Source organism: Oryzias latipes (genome assembly GCF_053564925.1).
Source record: "Oryzias latipes strain Hd-rR chromosome 1 unlocalized genomic scaffold, Olatipes_Hd-rR_3.1 chr1_Y".
In the NCBI taxonomy this organism is placed as follows: Eukaryota; Metazoa; Chordata; class Actinopteri; order Beloniformes; family Adrianichthyidae; genus Oryzias; species Oryzias latipes.
The window spans coordinates 7315942-7335728 of NW_027616335.1; the positions used below are offsets into that span (position 1 = coordinate 7315942).

The following is a 19787-nucleotide window of genomic DNA, read 5'->3' on the forward strand; positions in this document are numbered from 1 at the left end:
TCATGATGTCTCAGTTGGCTGTAGGAAGAATCCAGTCTTAGTAATAACCTCTAAACTATTTTGAATGCACCACAGGTTTTTAACTTTAAATCTTCCTCTCTTCATCACCTATATCTGGGAGTTAAGAAAAATCTGTGACGTTGATCCAGTACAGTTCTGATTCTGAGAGAAGTCGCACAAACTGAGCATCGTGCTCTTTGGATGAGAGCCGCCGAAGCTTAAAAAAATCTGCTCCAAAAGCATTCTCTCACACAGAGCTCCACGCACACCCATGACTACACTCTCTGCAGAAACCTTCCACCTCACCCCTTCTAAATCGCAGCCTTCCTAAATTGATGGAAGGCCGATTGTGGGTGAATGAATCCAAGTTGTGCCCAGCGAGTGGCATTTTGAAGCGTTAAAGCAATCACTCGCTGAGCAATTTAACACAGGGATAAAAGACAAGTGGCGACAGTAAAAGCTTTGTAGTTCAGCTCAAAAATTAGCTGACATTTTTTTCTCAACAAGAGGCATGAGAGACTCCAGAACAACAAAGAGAAAATGCTCACACACTGCTCTTTCGATGGTCAGTATCTAACACAAACATGGTTTTTATATTGGGCTTGATTACGGTTGAAAAAAAAAATAGACACCTACAATTCACTATCAACATTAGTGTTCTGAAAGGCAAAACAATGACAGTTTTGTTTATTGAATTGATAAATATAACCTAATTTGCATTTGCATACATTTGAGCTTTAACCATGAGAATATGATTCCTTGGTTTCTCCCAAATTTAAGCTGCTGAGATAATAAAGTGCTTTTTGTCTACAGCTAGCTTTAGCCTGAATTTACATCACGTGAGAAGCTAAAAAGAGTCCAGTGAAGATGCACTGGGAAGCTCTGAATGCTCTGTTGCTGACTCCTGCCAGGAGGACAGTTGACCCTGGCTCTGAATGTCACTGGAGCTGCCCGGTATCATCCAGCACAGGCTGTGCAGTTCAATAGCCAAGATCTTTGAGGTCTTTGGGAAAAATCATGTCAAAATAATAATTTATATTTCAAAATGTAAGCTTTTCCCCCCAATAAACACAACGATAACTTGCTTTTCTGGCTCTACATCTCATCTGTTATTTAACCCCTTGACACCTATTGATGCAAATATAGCTCCGTGCACTTTGGCTCCAAAGTTACCTTAATTTAGCATCTAGTTGAAAAAAAAAAACAAGTGATTTCTTTTTTCATTGCTGGAAATAAATTCAGGCATCAATGTGTTAACTATACAACCAAATCAAGCAGTGTGTGTCACATTTTCCACAATAAAACATTAAATGTAGAAAAAACAAAAAAAGTATGAGCTGCACATATAGCAAAACACAATTCAGACAATATAAACAAAATAAGTTGATTAACATACTGTATATGTGAGTTAATGGATGCAGTGGACATGCAGGACTGATCCATTTTCAGGCCTTTTCCATGGAGGGAACTTTCAAATGCACTCCATCACCAGATGGGGCTGATCTTGTGGTGGACTCGGTACACGGTAATTTAATTGGACTGGAACAGATTGTAATTGACGAGTAATCAAATTAACTTGTTTTAAATTATTTTAATTATCTGCAAAGTGTCCTGGATTAGTTAAATATTCATAGGATGCATAAATGAACCACCTTGAAGATTTAGTTAAATCATTAAATGCAAAAAAAAAAGACATTTGCGAAACAGTAGCAGGGTTTGTGCTTTTTTGCATTATTTCCAATTAAAAGGCACATTTTGAAACATTTCTGAATATTGAATTAAGTGTTGTGAATACTTTTGTTTTCTTTTTTGTTGTTGTTGCACTGTCACTTAGTGGTTGTCACTGATGATATTACTCACAACTGAATTCTTTGTGGTGGTTTATGGCATCATTTCCTTATAAATACCACAACTGTGCCATTGCAGGACACTTTCATTGAGCACATTAGCTTAAGTCTGTGGGCAAACTTTGCTAGTCCTTAAATCCTCAAATTACATCTTTAGCAGAGACTATAAACACAAATATCAGTCGGTTTTTTATTTTCCTTCCAACCTATTTGTTCAGAATAGGATGTGCAGTCCCATAATAGATAAATAAATTTGACCACTTTAGATCAAATCTGGTAGCCAGCTAGCTTGTGCATATGCCATGATCCAGGACAGTTCATCTTCCTCTGAAAAAAATAAAATAAGCAACCAAAAAAAGATAGTGACCAAAGATAGGGCCAGATTTGTACGGTGGCCCTGAAGGGCAATTCACACCAACAAATCACTCAATGTAAGAAAAGCTAAATAAAAAAAAAACATTATGGAAAACAAAAGTAATTTCCAGAAATCAAAATGAAATCTTAAAAAATAAAACACAGTAAGAAACCAGAACAGAACAATGGGACATCGCTGTTTGGATGTCAACCAAGGATTTTCTGGCTTGAAGCAATACTGGACATGCTCCGTACTAATCATTAAACTTTGTAAGTATGCAGACATTGAAGACACATTTAAAAAACTCAAACATTAAAAATCTAATGTCATCATCCAATCAGTAATGTCCCATGGTACCAAACTTTTCTGGTTTCTTATTGTGTTTCATTTTATTTTGATTTCTTTAAATTACATTGGTTTGTCCAAAATGTTTCCTTTTTTTTTTTAATTGTATTTTGGTTTCTGGAAGTTTGCTTTTACTTCTAAAATGTAATGGTGTTTTTTTATTACTCCATTTTTTTTGCTTTTCTAATTGTCATTGTGATGTTTATTGTTTCTGAGTGATTTGTTGATGTGATTTGTATGTTAGGGCCACCGTAGATTTGTCCCCAATAAATGAAAACAGGACTAGAATGAAGCACAAACAGCAACATTCAAAAACAAATGGCACTCAGCGGATTGACTTAAAAGGGAAGTGTAAAAATGTTATTCTTATTGTAACATAATTGTAATCATTTTCTTTTGATAAGGATCTTTTTGTGATTTAGGTGATTAAACTGGCTAAATGGATCAAGCTGACCTTACAGAACTGCACCATTTAAGGAGCACGTTTTAGATAGATTTGTTAAATCTTTGAGGGTTTTAGTACAAAACTGTTGTTGCAAAAAGAGATGGATGAATTTTTAACCTCTGTGTCAGAGTGGTTAGCATTTTCCTTCTGTTTTTATGAAATGGAGGTTGATAAATTCTCACCATGGAAAAGGCACATTTACTGTATGTGTTGCAATCTGCTTTCTTCAGCAAACGTCCACAGCAAAGGGGCAAGAGTCTCAGGCATCAAGCCATGCAAAGAAATTGACATTTTGTGAGGAAAAAGGCCCGATCTGGAACCCACTAGTACAGGGGTCGGGAACCTTTTTGACCAAGAGAGCCATAAACGCCACATATTTTTAAATGTAATTTTGAAAGAGCCATACAATAATGTAGCGTCCCTTTCCCACACTGAGGCACGGAGACTTAACCTCTTTTAAGGTTCTTTGTTCTGGTTACTGCAGACCCCTGACAAACGCCGTACAATTAATTCAGCAACTCCTTATTCTCGCCCGCCGAGACGAGACGAGAGCGCTTCTCTCAACTTTTTATTCCCCTGCTCCCGCTCCAGTCCTCCCATTTCCCTTATTCGGCCCATAGCTGAACCCCATTGGTCCAAACTCCCTAACAACAGGCTGAGCGACAGAACAAAGGGCCAATCAGATCACTGCTTGATCGATGCGTTCCATGAACTCCAGAACTTTTAACGCGGCCCAACAGCCAAGTTAAACTCAGTCCGCGACAATATTTTTAAAACTAAAAATACAAATGAATGTGTGCATTTGATGTAATTTTAACACTTTTAAAGTACAATAAGTCATCGTTATACTGTTGCTAATAAATGATTCGTGGTAGTTTTGCTGATGGTCTTGTCCGGTTGATACGTGATGAGTTTCTGCTTCATGCAGGCGTTGAGACTTTAAACGTGATCGTAGGTCTGAATGTTCTGTAGATGTGAGACAGACTGCTCACATGCAGACCTGGAGCCAAACACACACTCACGCTGCAGTGAGTGATGGGCAGCGGGGTTTACGTTTTTGCCATCCCTGCGCGATTCACCTGCTGCCCCCCCCCCCCCCCCTTCTCCCTCACACATCCCGTCCCCGCAACTGCGCGCTCTTTCTCAGAGACGGGAGCGCGCCGTTTTAGGCACGGCAATTCACAGGTTTCCGGGTGGTACAAACTCTGTGAAATAATAGATAATAGTAAACTGATAGTTTTTTCTCCAAGCAACGCTACTACTGCGCGCCTCTGGCATCGCATCGCGCCCGAGAACTTGAAGGACTGGTCTAATGAAAAAAAAAGTATAATTAAAGATTTGTCTGCGAGCCACATGTGACCATCAAAAGAGCCATATATGGCTCGCGAGCCATAGGTTCCCGACCCCTGCACTAGTACATTCACGACTCTGGGTAACATGGCAGGGAACAGAGAGTGTTTATGCTGAAAATGTTACACAAAGACATGCATTAAGGAACATCCTCTGAATCCTCAAAGTGGGCACAGCAGAGAATGTCAAAAACCACGTTTTTAGCTTTTTTCCCCCTTTATTCTAATAGAATTTCTATTCATCCGTTGGCCTGTTCTCTTCTTCGTGAAGGCCACATGCAGTGTGAATATAAAAGTCAGGTGGCCAACAGTATCAGCCAGACATGGTAATAAATCTTTCCTTAAAGACTTCACCAGGTGGGGTGTCCCGTTAGCCGTGTGTGGATGCTTTTGTGTCTTTGCGGCAGGACTCCGTTTAACGGCACGTTTGAAACCAGCGTGAAACCCTGCAACCTGGTTAGTCCCCCTTTGCCCTCAGAAGCAGCAGCAGGCATGTAGGCACTCACCCTGGCAGTGACCCCACGAGCGGCGCGTCCACCCCCAGCAGCAGTCCACCCTGGCTCCGTATCGACACAGGCCGTTGGATGACGCCATCTGTCGCGGCCACCTGTGACGGATGGTGAGATTAGATCTTAGCCGGCTTGAATATTGTACTAAAACAAAATCTAACTTCACTGTAATAATACAGATGTTTTTCGCACACATCCACAGAAATATGTATGTAAGTAGTACGTAGCTACTTACATACAGTAAGTAGTATGTAGCTTTTAAACAAAATAATGTACGGTCAACAGACTCTTATTAATATATATATATATATATTTAATTTTTATTTAACCTTTATTTATCCAGGCAAGGCAGATTAAGAAAAAAGTTTAATTTTCAACTGTGGCCTGGAAAGAGGGAAGACCTTTTGAGAGACAGAATTAAAAGGCAGAGAGAAAAAATAGCATAGGGATTAAATAGCAATAACACAAACAATTATTAAAAAAAAAAAAAAAAATACTAGATATAATTACAATAAAAACCGGTATAAAGCCCATTGAGAAAACTATTGTTGTAATATTGGGCTATATAAATAAAACTGAATTGAATTTAGTTTAATTAAAATCATTAGAATCATTAAACTAGGTTACAATAACATTTTTCTTTAATAAGATTTCTTTTAAAACTTGTCTTTGAAAAAAAAGGTGTATACTTAAGGTTTTTTGTAAATTATTCCAGTCTCTGGGAGCTGCAGACTGAAAGGATAAAGAACCCGGTGAGGAGTTGGATTTAGGGACTGTTCACAGAGTCAGGGGGATAAAGTGAACCTGGCTCAAACAAGAAGAAAGCCTAGGAGAGTTTTGTTAATAAACAGCAACCAATGAATTTTACGGCAAGTGAATAGAGAGGTCCAATTTAGTGATGAGTTGAGGGTACAGTGGTGGGTTTTGAAGGGAGCATTTGCTATAAATCGAATGGCGGAATGTGATAGAATTAGCTGTAAATAATTGTCAGTGTCCTTGTGGACGAGTGTCCGCCCTGAAACTGGTAGGTCGTGAGTTCAAATCCACAATTGAGTTATACTAAAGACTGAATGCCTCCCTGCTTGACACTCAGCATTAAGGGGTTAGATTTAGGGGTTAAACCCCCAAATGGTTCCAGAGTGCGGCTGTGTCTGCAGCTCACCCAGGGATGGGTCAAATGTGGAGAACAAATTTCCCCCACCTAGGTGCATCACAGCTAATGAGACATAAACTTTATATTTTAATAATCCAAATCCACACTAAAAACTCATCAAATTGTAAAAATCTGGAAGTTGGTTAACACATTTCTACAGAATGCACTTTTACAATAAATTATTTTTATTTGCAATACCTTCAAGTTTTTCAAAAACCCATTTTTATGCAGAATTTTTTTTGCATGAAGATGTTATATTTTACTTTAGATGCAATTTATTGGAACAAAAAAATAACTTATGATAAAATATTGCTTCCAAAAATGATTATCTTACCAAGTTGTTAATAATTTCTTGTAATTTTCTTCACTAATTAATATTTAAATATACTGCTGTTTGGTTCAACTTTCTCCGTTTACCTGACATAAATAGCAGTAAAAATATATATATTTGAAAAGGTATAACTTTTACATTATTATCAGCATTTTTCTTTTTATTAGAGACCTGCTTTGAAAGTTTGCCTGTTAGAATTTGGCCTTGAGTTGCCCCACAGATCTGAGAGAACCACGTCTCTGCCGAGGTTTCTTTCTCCACAGACTTCGTGCTGCCCTTGAAAACGTAACGTTTTCCACAATTCACACTCTGATGCCAGCAGAGGCTATTATTCCCGCCACGAAGAGAAAAGACGGCCACACGTGGAGCAGTTCAGACAGATAAAGGTTATTTTCAAGACACTACTCTTCATCGGGGCATTTGGCAGCAGAATATTACTTGTAACTTAATGTTTTATCAATGGAAATGGGTACATGGGAAATTCTGCATTATCCCTCTTATCTGCACCCAGGCTGATCACAGATTCAAGGAGGATACGGAACATGAATAAGTTCAATGTAGTGTATTGATGGAATCTTGTGCTGGATAATTCACCAAAGCTCTATGAAAACGTGGTAACTAAAAATGAGCAGGTGAATTTTCTTTTGCTAATAGAAAACATTTTTATTAAATGGCTGCTTTGTTATAGGAGGGTATGAAGTTTATTATGTGGAAAATGAAGACCTCTTTTTATTCAAAAGATCTGGAAACACTTTAACCCTGAACAAAACACGGCAGAAGCTCTCTTGATATACCTAATTTACACAAAAGATGTTTCATTTGGCATCTGTGCGAGAAAGTGAGGCATTTGCTCCGTGTTCAAAGCGCATCCTTTCCCTGATATCCATTCGTACCGGTTAGTGTCTTTCCACCAGGCGGGGGGAAATGCTAATGCTTGTTCCCCCTGCCAATCACCGCTTTGAAAATAAATAAACAAATAAGTAAACTGGCGGATGCTAAGTGAGAGTGGCAGATCCAGGAAAAGGTTTGCCCGCTGCCTGGCAAGCAGGAAGGCACTCAGTCAAAAACTGAAAATGAAACTGTGGAAATTAGGAATGAGAGAAAAAGAGAGAGAAAATTAAAGGAGAAAGAAAAGACTTGAATTGATGGCAGATTAACATCACAAATACACATAAGACAGGTCTTTTTGGGATCTTTTTCTCTATTTATACCTTTGAAAAACAACCCAGACCTTTTGTTTTGTTAATTTCCCTGGGTAGATCTGTCCTGCAACTACGTTTTCCTGCCATGTGCTTTTTGCTGCTATAGTAACAAGCAACAATCCTGGCATGCGCATTGTGGGGGGAAAAAGGAGATCATTTGTGAGCATAAAAATGACCATACTATGATCCAACAGAAAATGGACCTGATGTGAAACCAAAATAGTCAAATTATAGCTTATTTTGAGGCTCCGGAAAGTTCAGTTGGGTGATAAAGCTTTGTTATTTACCTTTTTTCAATTACAACAAACACCTAAACAAAAATTTGAAGGATTTCAAATCTGTCAGAACGGTGTCAGTTTCCACAGTTATAGTGTAAAACAGAAAACTTTGCAAAAGGATTAAACCAAACTGAGTCTGAGATAAAACTGATACAAAAACTGAGACAAAAAAAAACATCAGTCTGGCTTTCAGGAGCATAAAATGTTGTGCAAGTGATGCGTGACATCTAAACCCCAAGCCAAAGTCAGCCAAAAATGGAAGTTTGTGCAGCATTTATGTGTTTGTTTGTTTATGACAAAATTACATCAGCGTCTATTTTCCTAGTGTTAGTGGCAGGGTGTGAATAGTAAACCATTTAATCTATAGTTCACCACAAGATCAGATGTGCAATACTACTTTGTATTGAATTTCTTTTTTTTAATTGAACATCTGCAGGTGTGAAATTGTACGATTTTACAAATCAGATCCTGATACTTGTCTCGTCAAACGCATCAAGCTTTGAGCCTTAAAAAACAAAAAGGAGATATACCTTTATTAGATGGTGACATGTTAAGCTTTACATTTATCTCTGACGCATTGATGCTTCTTTAAGGACAGCTCTTTGGTCATCCGTGTATCATTCTCCACAACTGCTTTTTAGAGTTATCAATACAGGAATCTCCCACGTCTGCATCCAATTAACAAACGCACCGAGACATTCTGACCACATATCGAGAGACAGGTTCTCTGTCAACTAATGTTCATGCATCTCTGCAAATCCCCTTGAAAATGTCATCTCGGACTCCATCATAATTATTACTGGTGACATAACCATGAGAGAAGACCTTTTCGTTAGGAGGTGAATGGAGGGGAAGAGCAGGAAAGAGTTGGAAAGAAAGAGGGAAAATAGTTCACATGAATGTGCAAAAGGCATCAATTTAAACCATAACTATGCCCTCTTATGAAATTAGTATAATTTCAAGCTAATGTGTTCTCTCATTACATCAAAAAGATACAAAACTACTTCTCTTTGAACTCTCGTGCATTGAAAATTTAGATTTATTATGAAATATTTGAACAATAAAGAAAGCCTGCTTGTTCTCAGTGATAAATTAAAAAGCGGCCAGATCAATTGGACATGAGCCTAATACCTGTATTTATTACCCCAAAGCCCTGATTGCGGATCCTAAATTGCCCTCGGGCCTTGAGGGAACTCAAGACGATAATTATTATCCTTCACGCCTGCACCCTTCATGCACTGTAACAAATCTTTTCAATTGCAGACTGAATGACACAGTCCTTCCCTAAGAGCCTGAAAGGCTGATATCTACAGTGCAGATGCTGCCGTCCTTCAGATGCGCCACTTACCGCAAAAACGTTTGCTTACTGCCCTTTACTGACACTGAAAAGTTGTGCGGTTTCTGTTCACTGAGTAGAGCAAAAGTTGCTTAATTATCAAGGTCATGCAGGTAAAGAAAAAAATATCCAATCACAGTGAGGATAATCTAATCAATCCATGATGGCTGAATGGATTTTTCTGCCTCTGCATCAGTTGCATCTTGGCGTGAGACTTGCTCGAACCTGCCGAGCTCAGCTGACGGCTTGCGGAGTCGTAATGTGTCATGCCGGTTTAATTAACCACTTCGGCTGCATCTGCTGCCAGGTCTGCACACAGGCTGCCAAGACCATCACATTAACACAAAACACCATGTGGCCACACTGACAAAATATGAGCCGGTGATTTATGTCAAGGTGAGGAAATAGCCCAGCCAATGGAAATGATTATCTGCACAGAGGTAACAGGTCTGCCAGGCAAGAAATAAATATAAACATAAGAAGCTAGGTTTAACAAAGCAAATACCGGTAGGTTTCTTTTTGGGGCAGCACTGTGGTGAACATATTCCACTTGGCAACAACTGAAGTCAGTGGACTGCCTGATGCAGCACGAGCCGGTTTCTTCCATTGATGTATTTCAGTTGTCCTAATAACAGATGTATTACAAGAAGGCAATCCCAGGATTTCATTAATTCATTCATCTTCTAAACCCACTTTGTCCCTTTTGGGGTCACGGGTCTGCCGGAGTCTATCCCGGCCACTCGTGGGCGAAGGCAGGGGACATCTTGGACAGGTCTCCCGGGATTTCATGATCTCAAATTGTTAAAGGAAAGCTCAGAGATCATGAGAAGCCAAAGACATATGAACTAGCCACTAAAACATTCATAACCATGAAATTCTGGGATGTGCTGAGGATGACTACACTTTGGCCTGACACTCCTGTCCTGGGTGGGTTTAACCCAGAAGTCTCCAACCTTTAGCACCAAAAGAGCCATTTGGTCCAGGTAGTTACATTAAGCTAACGAGTGACGGCAAATGTCCCAAAAATACCCTTTATTATTTTTATCGTTTAGAAAATATGGCTTTTAAATACTTATAGTAATCTAAAATATAACAGTGTAATATTTTGCATGTAAAAAAATTGTAATTTCTTTTACTTTTGATTGCATCACACACACATGTTCTTTTTAAAATAAAACACACCCTTTAATTTAGATATTCCTGCTGCAACAGATTTACTTGAATTAAACAAAGAAAACCAATTCAAACACGGCATTTATTCTTCTTCTTCTTCTTTTTCTTTCAAATATAAACATAGCACCATTGGTGTAGATGTTTTTTTTTCAATATATACATCTTTTATTGAATTTCCTTAGGATTATTAAGATACAAGAGATTTTAAAATGTAAATGCATTTATATACTTTCAGAACTTTGCCCCTGAACAACAACAAGACAACGTTGTGCAGATAAGAATGTACTTAAAGCTTAATCTAATGATAAACATCTCTGACTGTTGATTAAACCATTTCACATAAATTAAAGTTAAGTTAAAAGTCTAAACATAAATGACAATTTGACTAAAATAAATGAACCAAAACTACAAACCTATTATTTATTTAGTGACATTTAAGTCATTTAGAAAAGATCTTAAATGTCTGGAATAAAGTGCTATAACCTGATTATATAAAAAAGTAGTTCTTCCATGAATACCAGTAGCCCCTTTGTTGTATAAATGGCTGATGTCCTCACTCTGAGACTGTTTTAAATCAAGTTTTTTTTCAAAGGCTGGGATGCAGGGATGATGGAGTGGCTCAATATGCAGTTCCATCAACCTCTCACGTAACCTGTATTTTAACGCCTGCATGAAAGTCGCACTGACAATGTGACTAACAAGTATATCAGCTGTTATTCTTTACTGTCTTTGTTAATGTGTACTTCTCTGATGTATTTACTTTCCACTTTATTAACAGAATTTTACACTCACAGACAATAGTGATGTGAGAGCGTTCATACAGATACCTCCTGGCTAAATTTTCCAGTGATTATAAAATGTCATGTTCTTGTTTTTTTTTTTTAGTTATCTTTTTAGTCATCTATTCGGACTAAACAGAAGTTCAGCTGCCGTTTTCTCCTTTTTAGTTGTTGCCCAACTATTAAGGAACCAGGCTATACTATAAATCTGCATTTGCTTTAGCCCAATCTTGATCTTTGAGATCCACCACACTGCCTGTTTTCAGCTCGCACTGCACATCTTGCTGCTGATTACCTGGATCAGATGTGTTAAGTCAATCAGAGTAAGGAGACAATTGAGTCAGCTGAACAGCAGAAAGCAGAAACAGAGAGAACTGTAAGCACAGAGGTAGATCTCAAGGACCAGGATTGGGCAGCCCTGCTGTAGGAGCTCTTTTGGAACCGACATACGGAATTCTGGGTGTCAGATCAAATTTGGGGAAAAAAAATTGCAAAGGAATTAATTGTGTCAAATCTTTTGTCTGCCCATATTTGAAAAGGGTTACCACAGAAAAGCAATTTTCACTGCAACAGAATTGGTGTTACACCCAATGACCCTTCAGTTATAACCTTGTGTGAAAGTCTGCGGGCTTGAACCCACGACATGCTGCAAACAAGAGAGGTAAAAGACATGATTCCTAAAACACTGGGGGGGGGGGGGGTACACCCAACCCCACGTTGTACCTAGTTTAAAAAAAAAAAATATTTTTAATATTCTGGAATGAAATTTAAAAGCACTGATTTAAGGCTTTTTTTTTCTTAAAGCACAAACTAATAGTGTTCCCAGAAATTACTCATACCCCAATTCAGGGAAGCACTGTCTTTGTGGAGCCAATGCAGGATCTATGCCTAACAAAATCCCACAATCCTCCCCTCTCCATGAGATATAAAAAAAACAGATGCAAAAGTCAAACCCATTATAGCATTTTATGGCAGTTAGGATCAACTTTGTCTAGACTTTGGCAAAGTCTGACGTTTGATTTGAGATTCTATATAAAGCAGCTTTCTGACACTTAAATACTTGGTGGTTCAGGTTCTGGTCCAGAAAAGAAAACTTAACCTCGGGTTGCTCCTCCTGCAGAACCGACTAAATTTGACACTCATTTTGCCGCTTCTGCCTATGAAAGGACTCTTTAGGAAAACTAATATGGCAAAAAAAAACAATGCAAGATTTCATATTTTTAATACATTTTTGATCATATGAAGCTCTTTCTTATCATAAAGTTCAAACTTGGTTCTGGGATCACAATGCCAAGAGCTCCTGCCATCAGAGGGTTTTGGGTTATGACTCAGCAGGTCTGGTATGCGCTCCTCGGCTGAATTGGTTCAATGACATCACTAGAGAAGAATATCCTCATCTCCACTGCCTTTTCTGTGTTTTGACAGGAAGCTACTAGCTCTTAGGGTCACCTGATCCCAGGTAAGAAGATCCTAAAGAACAAAAGCATCTCTCCAGTGATGTCTGTGAAGGACCCTTCAGAAACCTGCAGACAAGCCGGCTAGAATCCTCTTGAAAATCCAGTAAGTGAGCAGGACAGGGTGATAAATGATTTTTTTCCTCTCTTGCGCTCAGGGGATATTTTCTCAATGAATTAATATTGAGGCAGAAAGTCAAGCCTGAGCAAGTTCATACCCATAAAAATTGGCAAATTATGGCTATACTGACAAGCCACTCCATCAGCAGGAATGTTAATAATGCACAATATGCTGCTGCAAGGTTAAAATAAATGATAATTACACAAAGGCAAGGCGTGAAATAAAGTCAGTCTTCCACTCCTCATCAGTAAAAGCCTGACACGCATGCAGACAAAAACAGGGATGATTAAGAGGAAAGAGATCTGATAAAACAACAATGATAGCCTTTAGATCTCTGTTGCATTAATAACAAGACCGGTTATAGGCATGGGAAAAGAAGGGGGCAATGGCCATCTATATGCAGTGACTGAAAATGTTAGATCATGGTTGAACTGGAGAGGACACCTGATATTAAAACATAGTCCAGTTTTGGTGGCAAGTTAAGAGGGGAAAAGCTGCATTTTCTTTAGAAATTAGAGAAAAGGAAGGTTTGTGGAACGTTTAAAGTATCTGGGTAAGTCAATCCAAGTAAATGTAAACTATTAATCTTATCTCCATAAGGGAGCTTCAGGAAACTGAACCCACGATGGGTTTCTGAGCTGCAAACACAAGACAGAAACGCCATCATCCCGCGTATCCAGCTCTGCTGCCGCTGTGGGCAGATGAAGATCTTGTGCATTCTTTAGGGTCTGCCTCGTCTCCACACTCTTCATGTTGGAACATGAAACACCGGGCTGCGCGCTGTCACGTCACTTAATAATCAGCCTGACATCTCCTGCAACAAGGCAAGAACTTCCTGCCGTAATATTTGCAAATATAAACACTGCATCCCGGCTGCTACTCAAGAATGCGTCCACTGAGGCGCCGAGGAATCTTGTTTGGACGCACTTGGCTTTTGGTTTGTTAATGAAAACAGCCGGGATGAAAGAGGTGCCAAGTCCCCTGAATCAGCAGGCGCAACACTTATTTAATACTAGTTCTACAAATAAAATAAAAAATAAACGCTGCAGCTTTGAAATAATTTAGGCCACACGATTTTTTTTAAGAGAAATAGATTTGATCCACCTTTTTCAGGTCACATAATCAGCTCCTACCTGCCATCGAAGTCTGCACTTGCTCCAAAGCAGCAGCTATACAACAACACTAACTTCATCCACCAGTGCATGGTTTTCAGGAGTTATTTGCGCCGAGGCTGGCCGCTCCTCTCTCTGTAATCCAGAGAAGCGCGGGGTGTGGAATGGAGCTGTGGAGGGAAAAACCGGAGATCAACAGCTTCCCTCAGTCTCTCTGACGGTGGTCCGTCGGTGAAGGTCTACTGGCGTCCGTCAGGGCGCTCATGTGCGATTCTCTCCAGGAGGAGCGGCAGTCAAGCAGCGGCGACTCCGGTGAGCGTGCGCGTCACCGTGCGTAAAGGGGGACGCAGTGCTGCGTAGCGCGCGCTCAGCTCCCTGTCCTCTGCCCCTTCGCAAGTTCAGAGCTCTCCACTGCACAAATACCAGATCGCTTCTCTTAACCAATCAGACTTTTCACGTCATCTGAGTTGGCCACGTGGGTCTCGCGTGCAGCTGCGTGCACGCTGGAAGTGCGTAAAGAAATCGCAAAGCCGGGCATTCAGATGAACTGGCCACCCAGGTAGATGCTGCTGCTCAGGAAAGAAGACGCAGCGGAGGCTCAAGTTTGAGAAGCCACTCCATAATCAGAAAGACTTCTCCTGAGCCCGTGTAATTATGAACCCCACGGCACTCAGTGGAATATTTACCAGCATCACAGCGATTTACCAGACTGAGTTAAAAAGGTATTTTAGCAGACGCAGCGTGAGTTGCATGACATTTTCTTATCTCCACAACACACCTTGATCAAAATCAAGTGTGCGCATATGCATTTGTTGAGAAGAAAAACAAAGTAAAAAAATAATAATTAAATGTGTTTATTAGGGGGTAATCTGTTAATAAATCAATTGATATTCCTACGATCCAACCAAATCGATCAGCATGAGGCAAGTTGTTAATCGAGTTGAATCAGATCGACCTTTAAAAAATCCTTTCAAAATTAAATAAATTGATTATAATCCATATTGGAAACTTCCTGTAGATGGAGGCAAGGTAGGTTTACTTTACTAAAATGTAAAAAGTACCAGGCATTTATCTCTGAGTCACACTGGTTGAGTTTTTGGCTAAAAACGTCCTGGACCACTTTTAGCTCAGTGAATCTAATCGGATATTTCAAAATGAACCAATATTGTCTGAATTGTATTATCAACCACAAGAAAAAATTTTAAGAATTGAATAGTTGGTATGAACCATTACAATCCTAATACATGTATTGTAGATAATAAGTGCACATTCTGGTCAGACCAGGCAGATGATTTGAAATAGGAGTCCTAGAAGCCATCAAATCAAAAAGGAGAAAACCCATCATGATAATCCCTGAATCTTTAACATTTGTATCTGCTCCCTCCAGGACATATAGAATTTTTTGCCACACCTATGAAGCAATCAGCACACAAAGAACCTGAATTTTCCGTCAGCATTTAGAATTTAGGAGGCTACCGGGAGAAGCGGCAAAACGTCCTCTTCAACCTTTCAAAGGTCAACTGCCCTGAAGATCAGAATCCTGTCATAACACAGAATGATGCAAAGACCCACTGACTGTGTGTGATGGATATACATACACAGAAACAACAAAATAAAGGGAAAGGCACCAACAGAAATTGCAGTTGAGGAAACCTGGTTAAGCCATTCATGTGTTTGGCTGGAAAAAAACATGGCGGTGATTAACATTGATGTTTAGTAGAGGTGGGGGATTAACTAATTTAGCAAGAAAAGAAAAAAAAAGTATTTTCTTGAGTAAAAGGATGAATTGCATTGAATTCTGAGCTGATGGAGACACAGCCTTGGGCAATTACCCTTTTTCTTTGAATCAGAGGGAACAAAAAGCAGTTGTGGGGGGGAGCGATAGGAAATCAGAAATAAATACAGGATAGTAAATTGGCTTACAAAGCACTAAGCAGGATTTTAGGCTCTTGCACAGCCCTGCGCCCCGCTGCAGGCAATGTTGCATGAATTGTGGCACAGCGGAGGAACCTTAAAACTGGGACACGCTCCTGGTACAGCAGATAAAAATGAGAGAAGAAGACGTTTATGTCGCAGGTAACTCAGTTTGACACGGAGGATGACAAGCAAGAGAAAAAAAACCCAGATAAACCTATTGTTAAGGATGTACAGAATGAGGGCAGCAGGGACCTGTGGTAAAAACTTAGAAGATATGTTTGTAAGGAACTTGCTGGCCTCCAGGATTCCAATTCTTTGTTGTTTATTAGGAAATGATGCAAGTAAGAGGAAATGTATTTCATCAGTGGAAACGTGAAGGTAGGAATCAAAGAGGGAACATGTAAGAAAGATTGTGAAATGGCTCAAAGAACCATTTCACATGGAGGTGTATTTGACATAACCGTATTTGACCGTAAACAAGGCAACATAAACAAGAGGAGAGCACAGAAAATTGACATCAGCAGGAAAAGAACCAAAAGCAACAGCTAAACCCAGTCACAATAAAAAAAAAAAAGATTATATATATATATATATATGTCCACAGGTGGTTTCTCACATAAGCTCGGGTCCTTTACCAGAGGCCTGGGAGCTTGAGGGTCCTGTGCAGTATCTCAGCTGTTCCTAGCACTGTGCTTTTCTGGACTGAGAGGTCTGAGGTCTTTCCAGATATCTGTTGTAGCCACTCCTCCAGCTTGGGAGTTACTGCCCCGAGTGCTCCAATTACCACAGGCACCACTGTCACCTTCCCTTTCCAGGCTTTCTCCAGTTCTTCTCTGAGTCCCTGGTATTTCTCCAATTTCTCATGTTTCTTCTTCCTGATGTTCCCATCGCTTGGCACTGCCACATCCACCACAACGGCTTTCCTCTGTTCTTTATCCACCACTGGTTGGTTCGCCATTACCATTCTATCAGTCTGGATCTGGAAGTCCCACAGGATCTTTGCCCTCTCATTCTCTACCTTCGGGGGTGATAACTATGAAAAATTACGTTTGAAATAGTATTTCTGAGTATTTCTTTATACAAATCATTGTGAATCAGGATCGGACAGAAAAATACAGTCTGAAAAGGAGCGTTTCCCTGCTCCGCTCCATTCTGATGCATCTACTTGCAGACAAATAGATTCATGTATGTGTTGGTATTCCTCGTCCAAGCTGGCATCTGTCTCCAAACTGTACAGGTGGATTGCTCTGATACTGCTCGCCATTTTTGTTGCACCAGTAAAGTTAGGTTGGGGGTGTGAGGGACTGTCAGCAAGTGAGATAGCGTCCAAACAAAGGGACGATGGGAAGTCTGTTGAACTATGTGCCAACCCACAAGAACTACTTCCAGTCTGAACACACCATAGAAAACAACATAGATTTTTTTATTTTGGCTAAAAACGGCATAATCACAGTTAAAAGACCACTGGAAATGCTTTTAAAATAGATCAAAAGATGACCGGAGAGGGACATATGGAATTAGCCACTCAAATCTGTCTTTTGGACTTATTTCATCATTGCCTAAATAAGATCAACCAGTTGATCACAATTTTATAATCCAGTGTTCCCTCATACCACCAGGATTCCTAAGAGTTTTTAAAGGTGAATCTTTAAGGAATGAACTTATCAGCATTTTGAGAAATGCAATAGGACAGGAAGAAATCTTCTGAGGAATTATTTGTAGCCTCCTGGATTTCAGGTTTGGATATAAAACTGATCTCAAAACCAATTTTATGATCAAAACTGTTCTAATCTTTCCTGCAGCTAGCTTTAAGTTACTTTTTGCCAGCTGCTCTCTCCTCGTTTGCATCTATCTGCACATCAACAATGTCAGCTGTGAGGAGTCAACGGAATGAACAGGGGGAGTCAGACACTTCTGTTTGAATATTTTCAGTCCTCAGAAGAAGCTGCACGTGTGACCGTTCACCTCAGGATAGATCGACTCCGCTGGCTGAATTTAAATGAATCTGACGTCGGAAAAGCCTGAATCTCTGTCTCCCATCTCCCCCCACCGTGCACACATCCCAAAAGACTTTCCAGCTGTCTCCACAGATTTCTGATCAGCCACTGTACACTGAGGAAGGTGACAGCTCAGGGTTTTTGGTGTAAGCAAATTACAGAGTCCTCCTGCTTGGGTGAAATCTTTGGGGACAGTGGTTTGCAGTTTGCAGGGCTGAAAAAAAAAACTAGAGAGCAATTTTTTTTTCTTTATTAGTAAAACTCTGAGCACCTCATGTCCAATCAAGCCTACTGACCCTTTTTTATGCCAGTACCATCAAATATTCATTGCTGCTGAGCGTATTACAGGATGCATACCGTGTTCCCAGTGGTTCTTCATCAGAAAAGATAAAGATCTCTGTAAAACCACAGAAAGCTAATATTTGAATGCTACGATGGATGTTAAAAATCCAATTTCTGTCTCTGCGAATTGCTGTCTCTCCTAGTTAAAACGCGATGAGGTGATTTCCATCTCATCCTAAACTGCAGATGTGGCCTCAGTTTGGAATTTTCCTCCAACTGCTAATCAAAGGAAGCGCATGAGTGCTTCCTCACAGACTGTGCAAATATGGACGTATGCTTAATTAACACTGTGGGCGTGTAATTCCTGCTACTTGTGTACACCGACAGCTTGATCGCAAGCAGAAAAAAGTGAAACACTGCGGCTGCAGGAAAGCAGTCAAACGTTAGGGTGTTCAGAGGACAGTTCCCGTGTTCCTCCTCACACAATTATCAATGTCTTGCTTTTGAGGTAAACCGCAAAAAATTCTCGAAATAGAACTTTTGAATATAATAACTTTTTTTTATTATTTATTGGCTAAATTTGAAAGCCTTTCAAAAAGCATCCAGAACAAAAAAAATGTAATAATAGTAATAAAAAGAACCACAGATAGAGACCCTCAGTTGGATCTGACCAATCAGATGATGCTCTTCTTTGACACATGCATAGTGTTCTTCTGGTCATACGAGCCATTTAGCAGCCTTTCCTCTGCGGCGGTCTTCCCACAAGCATGTTGTTCTTTGGTGAACAGCTTTCAGGCTCCATAGTAATCACCTGCACAGAGTACCCAGAAGCCTCTGCTGCCCAGGAACGATCCAAGTCCACCAAGCCCATACACTGTTTCCCTGCAGAAAAAAACATCAGTTTACTTTGTGCATTTGAGCTCAATAGGAAAGGTTTTTGTTTTTTTTCCTCATTTTACTTTGAAAGGACATTAGGCATGTTTTTTTTACCCTAAGTCATTTTGGTGAATAAAACTGAGGAACAACTTAATATTGTTATAGAGGATTAGGAAAACACAATATAATAAATCTGAACATGTTTAATTCGTACATTGTTGTTGAAGATAAACAGCCGTTCAAAGACCCATTTCAATCTTCTTTTCATTTTTTTTAAAGCGTTCCCAGTGATCTTTTAATTATGATTATGCTGTTTTTAGCCACAAAAAACGTTTTTTGTTTTCAAAGACAGTTTCTGCAGAGCAGCAGTAGTTCATATGGCCTCTGAGTTGCGGGAGGGGACCATTGGCACGGAGCAACCCCGCCTTCAGTCCCCTTCCTATTGCTGAGAGCTTGAGCAAGGAGCTTGTGGCATGCCCAGCTTTATTTTCTATACAGAATGTCCTCGATCATGAGAAAAATGTCAAAAGAACATGTTAAAAACACTAAAAACACAATTCATGGGTTTTAAATGAAATGAGAAATGCTGCCTCCCTGAATAACTGCACTATTACTGTAATCGTTTTGTAAAACTGCTAAGTTTATGACAGATGAATGTTGTAAGTGCACATAAACTAAACAGTCTAGTAAATAAACAAAGAAGGTCAGTTTGGTTTCACTAAGTAGGCAAATTAAGAAAGAGGACATTAGGGCTTTTTTTAAGACAGTCAATCAGGCTTTTTTTAGTTGTGTGTGCCACCTGCAAATGCTTCAGCTGATAAATGGGAATCAATATGAGCATCGCAGCATTTCAGCTGGGCCCTCTCTAGAGGCATCTTTTAAGTGCTGAATTTCATTTTAAGGCAATTTTGTTGCATCTGCTGCTT

At 39.6% G+C, this 19787-nt stretch overlaps 2 protein-coding genes across 12 annotated transcripts in view; both read right to left on the reverse strand.

Moving 5' to 3' along the window:
* Positions 1–14175, reverse strand: part of LOC144990434 (nephronectin-like) — a 59867-nt gene extending 45692 nt beyond the window's left edge. For all 6 annotated transcript variants that reach the window (XM_078943677.1, XM_078943676.1, XM_078943675.1 and 3 more), the window contains exons 1-2: positions 13811–14175; positions 4848–4948 (exon numbers count right to left, since the gene is read on the reverse strand). In XM_078943677.1, coding sequence (XP_078799803.1) covers positions 4848–4948; positions 13811–13881 — 172 coding nt within the window. In that variant the 5' untranslated portion in view covers positions 13882–14175. The remainder of the gene's footprint in view (positions 1–4847; positions 4949–13810) is intronic.
* A 4348-nt stretch (positions 14176–18523) lies between these two features.
* Positions 18524–19787, reverse strand: part of LOC144990327 (glutathione S-transferase C-terminal domain-containing protein-like) — a 52104-nt gene continuing 50840 nt past the window's right edge. For 5 of the 6 annotated variants that reach the window (XM_078943509.1, XM_078943508.1, XM_078943510.1 and 2 more), the window contains one exon: positions 18524–18867. In XM_078943509.1, coding sequence (XP_078799635.1) covers positions 18716–18867 — 152 coding nt within the window. In that variant the 3' untranslated portion in view covers positions 18524–18715. The remainder of the gene's footprint in view (positions 18868–19787) is intronic. The other variant, XR_013654326.1, reaches the window with a different exon arrangement.